Source organism: Solanum tuberosum, unplaced genomic scaffold, assembly GCF_000226075.1.
Source record: "Solanum tuberosum cultivar DM 1-3 516 R44 unplaced genomic scaffold, SolTub_3.0 scf00601, whole genome shotgun sequence".
NCBI lineage: Eukaryota > Viridiplantae > Streptophyta > Magnoliopsida > Solanales > Solanaceae > Solanum > Solanum tuberosum.
In genome coordinates this window covers 21,303-33,811 of record NW_006239574.1, presented here as the reverse complement: position 1 = coordinate 33,811, position 12,509 = coordinate 21,303, and the positions used below count along the sequence as shown (strand labels likewise).

The following is a 12,509-nucleotide window of genomic DNA, read 5'->3' as shown; positions in this document are numbered from 1 at the left end:
CTGGTCAATCGTAGTTTGTGTCAGAGGCTGGGTAGGGGAAGTCTCGATCCACGGACACAGACCACGGACCGTGGTCTGATCTACGGACCGTGGGTCTGTTCGTGAGTCGGGACTTAGCCAATTTTCTGAGCTGGGTCTGGGAGGGGTTACAGTGGTGAACCACGGACCACCAGCACGGGCCGTGGTCTGACCTACGGTCCGTGGATGGTGACTGTAAGTTGCACCTTCAACTTTTTGAAATCTGTATTTTTGGTCTGTTTCGAATACGGGGTGTTACAAAAATCGTCCTATACCTTGCCGAAACATAGGACAAAAAACTCAACTTACAGATCTATCTGAAAGCCCTCAGTAAGGCTGGTGAGGAGTCGCCCGAACTAATGACACAATTTTATCTACGTCAGTGGCGCAGTTTATGGGTGTTGAGTTGTCTTAACTTTTACCGAAAATGGTGTTCAATACTACTCCCAAAATATGCAATAATGCTCATATAATAAATAATAATAATAATAATAATTGTGTTGAGTTAATACTCAAAAGGCCCTCTTTAGGGAAAATTGATCTTCAGTTTACTGACTAAAACTTCTTATGAAACTATTTATGCTCTTCTCAAGTTCGAAATGATTTTCTCAATACAAAATAATACATTTTGAACCATTAGTTCCCTTGAAACTCTTCTCAAATGATAACTTAAAATACTTGGACTTACTTTAATTCTGAAGTTAATGGATGAAATTAACTATGCAAAAGCTTTCAATAAGTCTCAACTAAATAGAGTTCATGTGAGAAAGTAAGCATAAACAACAATTCAAGAATCAGATACATCAACTATCATAGTCTCGATCTTAAGAAATCAGAATTCAAAACAAGAAAATAGAACCAAGTTCAGAATTCATGGAAACTTTGGGTAAAACCCTATATGTAACTCTTGTTGACTGAATTTAGATGATGGGCGTGAGGATGAACTTAGTTCGACTTTGAGTAGCGTTACAAACCAGGAAGAACAAAGTTCTCGAAGAATCTTGAAGAAGATGCTTGAAAATCCTAGATTTATCCTTTTTAATCCTTTCTCTAAGTCTTGGGAATTCTTATGGGAGTATTAGGGTCGAACTAAACTTAAAAATGACCTTAGGTGTAAAACCATCGAGGTTTAGACTTAGAAGGGGTGAGAAAAATCTAAAATAATCACACTTAGGCTGACAAAAGTCGTCTACGGACGTCCATCTAGGTTCGTACAACCATCCACAAACTATACTGTCCACTCGTGGATCCCTTTACTGAAAGTCTAAGTCTCTGACAAGAAACCACAAGTCTCCATCTACGATTTGTACTCCTCTCCACGACTCGTAGAAACCCTTCATACATCGAGTTTGGAGAATAGGTCTGGGTCTCCGAACCTTGAACCACGAATGTCAAGTACGGATCGTGTTTCCTTTTATGCTCGTACTTTCCAACCATATACCAATTACCAAAAATAGTAAGTCTTTAAGGGCATACCACGATCACCATTCCATGAGTCGTAGAACTTTATATGACCCATCATTTGTCTTTGTACTTTCCAAGTAAATAATTTTCAAATTTCTGAAGGCAAAGTCTATGAGGCCAACTACGACCCGTGTTCCTAATCACGGACCATGATGGTGGCTTGCATAACTGGATCTAAGGCTTGACAATTTCTGAAAGTCCAGTGTCTCAACCACGACTCACATTCCATGTGCGGTTAAACCATGTACGACCCGTACATGCCGCTCGTGGATGTCACGACCCAAAGTATATCCTAGGCGTAACATGGCGTATAAGACCTCGAGTGGCCCTACACAAGCCACTTAGCATGCATAAACAAGATAATAGAAAATGAAGAGATTTTAAACAACAATTCATAACATAAAGAGTTTGTTAAAAACGAAGGAGAAGTCTACATGGTCTCAAAAACCATCTATTACATCAAGAGTGATTGGGACGTAACCCTGTCATCACGTACCACATCCAAAAAGTGAAGACTGAAAACAATGAAAGGTTCGGTCCTCGAAACATAATGACTCACCGCTACTCAGTATAACCAAAGTGTCCACTAGCCACGGGGATGCAGAATCAGAGTATCAGACCCTACATTTGAGAAACAATGTAGGCAAGAGTATGCGTTAGCACAAAAATGTACCAAGTATGATAGCAATGCATAGAGTTATCAAATCATGCTAAAAAGGACCTTTCATGTCAGGCAAAGACCAAGTTAATACCATAAGAAACAGGTTAGACAAAATCATAGTAATCATGGTCAAATGCAAGTAAAACTCATCTTTTGTTACTTCTTGAAGTAGCCTTAGTTCATCATTAGTGTGGGAATTAGACTTAACCGACATAGAGACCATGTGAACTATAACATGGAATTCGGTGTCTGCCCCACACCGAAAAGGGGTGTCCTTACTTGCCAAGGAAAGAACCTTAACTTCTAGCATACGTGGATCCACTAGCTAATGTCTATCTAAGACAATCATCCTATGGGGGCACATAGGTATGGGATAAGGAGATTGCTACTAGAAACCTGACCACTAGCTATGGGAGCACTTCCATCTCAACATCATCTCGGTGCTAAGCATAAATCCCACGAAATAGTCATAATTCTTTACTTGACTTTTCTTTCATGGAAGGTATATCAAATAGCCAATCCAAGCTAGTTTTATTTAGAAAATGCTCCTAAGACTTGATTCAAAGGTAGTTGAGAAAACCTTTCAACTCTAAGAATCCTTATGTGAGAAAACCCTTTCACATGCATGTACTGAGTAGTATGTGAGAAAACCTTTCACAACAACAACAACAACAATAAAATATATGTTTCACTCTCAAAGCAATCTTAAATCATTTTCATAAAGAACATGCATATCTTCATAGACTCATCTTTCATAGCTCAAAACCCACATTATATCACCATACCTTAGAAAATATGGGTTATGCATGGGTTCATGGGAATTCATCTTAAAAATATAGAATTATCTCAATTCATGCATAATAGTTCATTAATCAACCAACTATATCAACATTGAAAGGAACTCATGACATGGAAGAAAACCCTAACTTCAATTGGGGATTTCAAACTTTGTAAATTGGAGAATTTAGGAACTCTATGGAGGAAGGAGCTCCATCGATGAAGACTATTATACATTTGAGTTCAAAGCCCACATTCAATGGTGAATTAGAGACTTGATCTTGAAACCCTAACTTGACTTCTTCTTCTTCCCTAGAGAGAGAAATATTTGGGGAGGATGAACTAGTTTTTCTTTTGGGAAATTGAGAGAATGTATTCAATTGGGTGATTTTTAGGGTAAAAAAAATCTTTATATAGGGCTTTGGGTAAAGGGTAAAATGACATAGTATTGAGTTAAAATAATTGGAAAAAGACCCAATTGCCCCTGACCTAAAAACTGCTAAACTGACTTCAATGAGGCCTAAACGGCTCGTCTAGACCACCACGACCGTCTAAAGGGTCATGAAGAAATTTTGCCTGACAAGGCTTCACTATTTCGAGCATAACGTTTTACTCCGAGCTTGAAATTAGGCAAACTTTATGGCGTTGGAAAAATGACTCAAAGATCTTTAATTTGATAGGTCATGGGTTACCTAATTAATTTTGTGCTAAAAAATATGGCTATTTGAAGTTGACCCTAAAATCTATGTCTGATAAAACCCCCCTCACAGACGACTTCACGGTCCATATGAAGCTTCACGGACCGTTTAGACGTTCGTAGTTATTTTCCAGTGGCCTAGGATGACAACCTACCACTGGGTGACTTGTACGACTCGCTTAACGGGCCGTTAAGCTCACCACGGGCCATCTAGGTGCCCACGGGAATGACACCTGCTTGGGCAGGCTCTGGAACTTACCACGAACTACTAAACAGACTGTGGTCCCCTACACGGCCCGTCTAGGGCTCCGTGAAGGGTTCCATGGTCCATTTTTGTGCTCTTAACTTGCCCATTTAACTCTTTTCTATCCTTTCTCTAATTTGAGGTGTTATAATGGAATACAAAACAACACACCAATAGTCTTTGTGCAACCTTTCCTCTTCCAACTGAGTTATGCACTTTCGAGGTGTTACAATAAGTGAAACTTAAATAAGTATGTACATATTATATTTATTCAAACTTAAAATGTATGTAATACTAAAATAATAATCATAAAAAATAACATTAGATCTTAAATTAAACTTATAAAAGGATTATTCTACTCATAATGCTAATGAACTTGAATACAAATATGTAAATACAAAGGTTAAAAAATTAAATATTATATATATTATTACCCTTATTTATAAGTGATCGTTGGGGAGGATGAACATAGCATCAAATTATGGTACAAAAGGCACAAGAACTTGATTTATGTAATTTCTTAATGACCTTTTAAGACCAACCATTATCAGACTCTTCTTATGCTTGCGGAGGGATGTAAGGACTACTTTAATGAATATTTCATTCTTTAGCTCCTTTCTTTATCCGATCCGACCCGAAAGGGAAGATATAAGAAAAGAAGGAATGTAACTTGTACTACAAATAGTAGGGTTAAAATAATAACTTCATCTACTTCTACTTTTTCTAAAGTGTGTAACATGTAATGCTTTCTGTACACGTGTAGCACATATTTTATGTCAAAAAATAATAATCTCAATTCATATTGACTCTGTCATCTTCTGCTTTACTCTTCTTCTCTCCATCACAATTTCCATGGTAGCCATTTCTAACTATACACCTTAAACTTTACTTCAAAGTCGTCTCATCACTTTTACTTCTCACTATCGAATTTTCACTTCAATAGAACCTAATGTTATTTTCTCGGCTAAAGAGAGTTGATTGGTTATATATATCTCAGCAATTGTTGCAAAATCAAGATTCAAAAGATGAATTTTGAGTTAGAAAATTCAAATCTCTCTGTGAGGGTGAATTTATGAGCTCAATAGACGATCTCGAATCAAGTAACGACATGCATGTACATTTATTCTTATTTAATTTAATTATTTTCTTTTCTTCATAAGTTATTTCACAAGTGCAAAATTACCCACCCAAGGTGTTTGATCATTTGCCTCAGCAAACTGAATAATCTTTTGTTATATTGTTTTTTAGTAAGTGTTTTGCAACATATATGACTGCTATCTTGCTCAATCTTGGATTTTTGATATTTCTTCTTTTGTTGTATTAAAGTTTGTAACTTTGACATTTAAGTCATATATGTTGCAAAACGATGAAATTGTATCGGTGGAGCTTCCTGCACCTCCGCCTTGGAAAAAATTGGTACTCACAATTTTTCTTTCTCAATTTTACTTCTAACCATTATGTTTTTTCCTTACTCTACCAGCTTTGTTATTTTACTTGAACATAGTCAATTTGCTGAAGAAATTCCTATAGTTTTTTTTTTAAATATTTGCTTCCCTTAATTAATGGTTTCACTAACTATGAGTTTGTTAACGAAAGCATAATTATTTTATATTTGTTAGATGACAATGGTATATATTCCTAACTTTTCTAACGAGGTGTATCAGTTCTAAATCTCAAAACTAAGAGATATATTTGTGTCCCTTTTCCGTTCCTACTATATTAACCAACTGGTCAGGCAGTTGAAAATAAAATTATTAGAAGAGAAAAAACAACATTTTCTCCTAGAACATGTATATATTATTGATTGGTGTTAGTTTGTAATGAAGTTGGAGTTGTGACTTAATTGAATCAAAGTGATTGTTAGATAGGATTAGTTAGTTGGTTAGTGGTAGAAAGTTCTTCTTAACAGATTTAGTTATTATATCAGTTAGTTAGTGATGTACAACTGACATTAAGAACTAACATTAGATGTGTATATAAGTAGGAACACTTAGCTTATTCTCCAAGCAATTCAATACATTTTGTATCGCTCTTTCTCTAATCAGTAATAGCGATTATTCTTTCTGCATTCTAGTTCTTTGTCTTCTTCATTCCAAATTACAACTCTCTGTATTTTCTATTTCGTGACATGGTATCAAAGCTTGATGGCCATTGATATGGTCTAGATCGAGTGAATTGACAGGTAAAGAGCTGAAGAATCAATGGCAGCTGTGGTCGATAATGAACTATCGGAGAAATTAAGTCATAACCATTTCTTATATTTGAATACATCAGATACATCTGGAGTAGTTATGGTTTCTATTCAATTGACAGGATCATAAAATTATTTTGTATGGAGTCGATCGATGCGTATCGCTATACTTGGCATAAACAAGTTAGGATTCATAGATGGAAAATGCAGGAAGGAAAACTTTGGCCCTAATCTGACTGATTTGTGGGAGCGCAGTAATGCGATAGTTCTTTCATGGATAATGAATTCTGTTCCGAAAGAATTGTTGAGTGGAATTGTGTATTCCTTTGATGCTTTTGCAGTTTGGAACGATTTCAAAAAGTGATTTGACAAAGCAGAAAACTCAAGGATTTTTCAACTGCATCAAGAGATTGCAACTATGTCTCAGGGAACTAGTAGTATCTCTAAGTATTTCACTAGATTACGGTTGCATTGGGCAGAGTTTGATAGCTTGGCTCCATTTCCTGATTGCAACTATGTAGGATCTCGAGGATTCATGGAGTTAATGAACATACAGAAGTTGTTGCAATTTTTGATGGGACTCAATGAGTCTTGTGGCCATATTCTGATGCTTATTCTGATTCCCTCTGTGAATCGGGCATACTCCATGATGATCGAGAGAGAGAGCCAAAGGAACATTACAAATATTGCTAGTCCAGCCATGAACATGGAGATAGCAACTTTTTCTTCTGGGAGGGGCACACACAACAACAAACCCAAGAAGAATTGAAATGTTCAATGTGATCACTGCAAGATAATGCGACATGCTAAAGGTGATTGCTATAGATTTCAAGTTCAAGAAGAAATTTGGGAATCCTAATGCTCATAATGTACAGGGAGGTGATCAAAGGTCACTGGCTAATTTTGTGAGAAATGATGATGGCAGAATGTACAATGATGCAGGGCCAAATCGAGCTGTTTATACTGATTCAAACAGAGATTTGCAAAATAATGGTAAAGGTGCAATGATAACAGAAAATCACAAAGGAGGTGAATTTTCTGATGTTTCATCTAATGATTGGTACAAAGGACCATGTCCATCCAACTACACTCAAACTCAATACAATCAGATGATCCAACACATGGACAATCCACATCATTATGATCAGTTTCAGAGGATGACTGATAGAGAGAAAATGGGAGAACCTTTAGCCAACATGAGTAGCATGAGAGGTAATGCATTTTCTTCACTTCTACCTGCTAATGATAATGCAGGTAATGTCTCTATCCTTTTTTTTCCTAGATCTGAGAAGAACTAGATAATAGATACTGAAGCTTCTAACCACACGATCTTTGATAAAGATATGTTGAACAGTAAGGAGACCATTAATGTTAGTGTTAATGCAAAGAAAGTTAACTTACCTAATGGAGGAACAGTCAATGTGTCTCATATTGGTAATTGTGATATTATGGATGGGAAATCTTAAGCAATGTCTTATACATTCCAAATTTTAGATTCAATCTACTATCTATTTCCAGTATCACTAAGGAGTTACAATGTTCAGTCAAATTTTTCCCTAACTTTTGCATATTCCAAGACCTCTTAAGTGGGAAGGTCCTTGGAAATTGGTGAGGAGAAAGATGGTCTGTATTTGATGCAACATAGGGAGCCAGATCATACTAATAAACCATCTATTAGAGGGATGATAGCAGCAAGGAATGAAGTTGACATTTTACTATGGCACATGAGGCTGGGAAATGCATCCATTAGAGTTATGGAACATTTACTTAGTCTTGATCACTCTGAATGTAAACAAGGTTTGGACAACTAAGACATTTGTCTCCTTGCTAAACAAACTAGAATGTCATTTCCAACTATTAGTTCTAGAGTTGTTTGTGTTTTTGATTTACTACACTTGGATGTATGGGGACCATTTCATGTACCTACTTTTGATGGCAATAAAATGTTTTTGACAATTGTGGATGACCATTCTCAGATTACATGGATCTACTTGTTAAAATTTAAAAGTGATGTTGTGGTAGTTTTGAGGGACTTCATCAAGTTAGTATTGACTCAATTTTGTAAAATTGTGAAGACAGTAAGATCAAATAATGGGACAGAATTAGTAAACTCTGTATGTTCTTTCTTGTTTCAATCATATGGCATTATACATTAGAAATCTTGTGTTTACACCCCACATCAAAATGGGGTAGTGGAGAGAAACACAAATATATCCTAGAATTAGCTAGATCCATCAGATTCCAAGGTTCCATTCCCTTGAAATTTTGGGGCCACTGTGTGTTAGGTGTTGTCTACATGATGAACAGACTTCCTTTAGTAGATTTGCGAGGGAAGACACCATTTGAAGTGTTTCATGGTTGCAAATGTACTCTTTATCATCTTAGGACATTGGGATGCTTATTCTATGCAAAAATCCTACCACATGGTGACAGATTTGCCCCAAGAGCAATGTTAGCAGTTCTTATGGGCTACTCTGAAGTGTCAAAAGGATATGTCCTATATAATATGGATACTTATGTTTTTTTTTGTTTCCAGAGATGCAAGCTTTAAGGAAGATGTTTTTCCATTTAAAGCTTCATCTGCCTCTCATCATATATTTTCAGATACCTCTGCAGGTGATATGACTGATGATCCTCAGGTAGCTCCAGCTCCATTATTAGATCCACAACCTAATGATCTTGTAGTTGATTCCCTAGTAGATGAACCTGCAGTTGATATTCCAGCAGTTGCAGTCCCTAGACAACCCAATAAGCCAAGAAAATTGCCTACTTGGATGAATAATTTTGTTACCAATTCAACTGTTGTCTCTACACCTTATCCCCTCTCACAATCATTAAGCTATACACATTTATCCTCCCACTATTAGAATTTTATTCATGTTTTTTCTTGTATCTCTGAGCCAACTTTTTATCAAGAAGCTTGTACAAATCCACATCCACACTGGATTTCATCTATGCAAGAAGAGATTCAGACACTTGAAGCTAATCATACATTGTAACTAGTACGTTTGACACATGGCAAGGTTCCCATTGGATGCAAATGAGTATACAAGGTGAAATACAAGGCTAATGGTGATTTGGAGAGGTACAGGGCTCAATTATTGGCCAAGGGATATAACCAAAAGGCTGGATTGGATTATCAAGACACATTCTCCCAGTTGTGAAGATTGTTGCAGCTTTTTGGCTGGCACATTCACCAACTAGATGTCTACAACCCTTTCTTGCAAAGAGACTTATTTTATGAGGTTTATATGATCTTACCTGAAGGCTTTTCTAGCCAGGGGGAGAAGCATGGACTGGTATGCAGGTTAGTAAAGTCCTTGTGTGGCATTAAGCAGGCTAGTAGGCAGTGTAATGTGAAACTCACTGATGCATTAGTGGCTTTTCGCTTTGTACAAAGTAAACTGGATCATTCTTTGTTCACTAAAAGGCACCATGGTGATATTGTGGTGATCTTGGTGTATGTAGATGACATGTTGGTGGCTGGTAGCAACCTGAATTTGAATACGTAGACTAAGGAAGAGCTACATGCTAAATTCAAAATGAAAGATCTTGGAATTCTAAGATATTTCTTTGGAATAGAGTTTAGTAGATCATCCAAAGGAATACTGATGAACCAAAGAAAATATGCACTTGAAATGATAGAGGAGCTGGGATTGATTGGTGCCAAGCCATCTTGGACACCATTAGACATCAACTTAAAATTGACTACAACTGAAGTAGATAAAGCATGAGGAATGACAGATGATCCCTACTTAACAAATATAGGATCCTATTTGATTGGGAGACTGTTGTATTTGATCCTAACAAGACCATACATTGGATTTGCAGTGCAAACACTGGGTCAATTCCTACAGGGCCCGAAGAAATCACACATGGAGGCAGATATCAAGGTGGTTAGATATGTGAAAGAGAACATGCAATGAGAATATTACTGAGCAGTAAAAAGTAGAATAAATTAGTGTCCTTTTGTGATGCAGATTGGGCCTCTTGCCCCAATACAAGAAGGTCTGTAACATGATTTTTGATTAAGCCTGGTAGTTCTCTAATATCATGGAGATCAAAGAAACAGACAACCATATCCAGGAGCTCAGCAGAATCAGAGTACAGAAGTATATATGGCCTCAACTGTTTCAGAGCTTGTGTGGATTATTGCATTATTCAAGGAACTTGGAGAAGAACTGGAGATGCCAGTGGAACTTTTTGTGATAGTAAAGCAGCATATAGATAGCTGCAAATCCAGTTTATCATGAGTGGACAAAGCACATAGAAATAGATTGTCATTTCATCCGGGAAAAGATTCAGAAGGGACTTATCAGACCACTATACATGACAACACATGAGCAACAGGCAGACATAATGACAAAGGGATCGATTAGGTCACAACATGAGTACCTAGTGTCCAAGCTAGGGATGCTGAATGTCTTTACACCAGCTATATTGAGGGGGAGTAATGAAGTTGGAGCTGTGACTTAATTGGATCAATGTGATTGCTAGATAGGATTAGTTAGTTGGTTATTGGTAGAAAGTTCTTCTTAACCGATTTAGTTATTATATCAGTTAGTTAGTGATGTACAACTGTCATTAGGAACTAACATTAGATGTGTATATAAGGAGGAACACTTAGCTTATTCTCTAAGCAATTAAATGCATTTTGTATCGCTCTTTCTCTAATCAGTAATGGAGATTACTCTTTCTGCATTCTAGTTATTCGTCTTCTCCATTCCAAATCACAACTCTCTGTATTTGCTATTTCATGATAGTTTGTTTTGTTGAAGTTAACATAAAATTCTTTGTATGTTGTTGTGTTTAGACTAGCAAAGGCTAACACATTGTTCTCATTAGCGTGTGATACTCAACTTCGTACTCCCTTTTAAGATATTTTTGCTTAATTAATTTAACATAAAATTTGCTCTCGTCGTTACTCTAATCAAGCAAATACACTCTTCTTCAAGTGTCTTAGAAATTCTAATGATTTGATCAACTTTATTTTTCATCCTTCTTAATTTTTCTACTTCACATTTAAAGCTTTGCAAGTACTAAAATGAGTGAACAGAAGAAACAAAAAAATGACTTAGGCTTTTGACATTTTATTCGGAGCAATCTCGAAGACATTCATACAAATAGAGAATCAATTGATCCTTAAATCTGATGCGTGTTTGTGAATACAATAAACTATAGCCTCACTCTGTAATTATTTGGCCAGTATATTTTCAACTTCATGATTTCACATTGCAACTGAAGACTATTTTACATGTTGTATCCCTTGATAACTTTAATTTCTGCATTCATGTATTTTCTGCTGCAAAATAAATTCTATGGTTAAGGTAACTAATTTTCTAACGGGTTTTAAATATATCATTTACATGGTATGGAGTTGCAAAGAGGGTTTGAGAGGATAGAGTGTACACAGACTTTACCTCTACCTCAAGTAGGTAGGAGACACAGACTAAGAAATGTTGTTTCCAACTACATGGTATGAAGCTACAAATAAAGAATTAAGTTTTAAGCTTCTAATTATCTCAACATTTTTCTGAACATTCTAACTTATATTTTTTGCTTTCTTATTTTATATTTTTTGCTATTTGTACTTATGACCCTTACATATGCAATATTTATTAAGGTATGTTTACTATGCTTCATCAAAATTAACATTTTACCTTTTTGTCATTTTCTTCTTTTGTTGCAGTGGTGTAAAGAATGTAGTCAAGAGCGAAAGAAGCAAAACTATATTGAAAGGGATATATCTTTTGGTAGCGCACATCAACTACATCTCTTCAGTTTCACCATGGAAGTGCACATGAATTTAATCACCTAAACTATATTTTTGTGATAGTACAATTGAAAATATATTTATATGCCTAATAGTAGAGTTATTCATTTATTAATTTCTCAATATACGTGCTCCAATTTCTTGGATATGGAAGAAAAACAACATTAGAATGCACAATTCTTTAGAATATGTATTCATAATAGTTCAATCCTCTGAGTTGCATGTTGAATTTTTAGTCCACTGACTTTGGTGGATAAATAGCTAATCCTTGGAATTCATTTGACCCATAATTTTGATTTGGGTGATAAGATTAGTACAATAGTTTGATAATCTTTAATTTTGCAGGTATATATACAATGTTAATGTCATGCCCTGAGCCTACACCCTGGGCGGGACTGGCACTCGAGAACCATTGTTGCCCCAAGCGAACCCTTGGCCTGGCTTACTTACTTAGCGGAAGACTTAGACATAAGAAAGAGAATCTAAATACAAGATAACTCAACATGTCTCAAAACTAAACTCATAATCTCTTAAGAAAATAAACATTTAACTTAGCCAAAGTGGCAACTCAAAACTGAACATAAGCCATTAACAAGATAATGACGAATGAACTAATATCTGACTGATTGTCAATGAAGCATCTAAAACAACTGAGATGGATGTCGGGACAAGCCCCACGACATC

At 36.1% G+C, this 12,509-nt stretch overlaps 1 protein-coding gene across 1 annotated transcript; it reads left to right on the top strand.

The window, feature by feature from the left end:
* The first annotated feature begins 6,206 nt into the window (after positions 1-6,206).
* Positions 6,207-6,821, top strand: LOC107058804 (uncharacterized). Its single transcript, XM_015304970.1, has 2 exons — positions 6,207-6,392; positions 6,480-6,821. The coding sequence occupies exons 1-2, from the start codon at positions 6,207-6,209 to the stop codon at positions 6,819-6,821; spliced, it is 528 nt and encodes a 175-aa protein (XP_015160456.1).
* Positions 6,822-12,509: the final 5,688 nt, after the last annotated feature.

Excerpts from the sequence above, each read along its gene's own strand:
- LOC107058804 (XM_015304970.1), top strand. The coding sequence starts at position 6,207 with ATGCGTATCGCTATACTTGGCATAAACAAGTTAGGATTCATAGATGGA. Across the intron at positions 6,393-6,479 it reads ATTCCTTTGATGCTTTTGCA|GGAACTAGTAGTATCTCTAA; the intron begins GTTTGGAACGAT and ends ACTATGTCTCAG.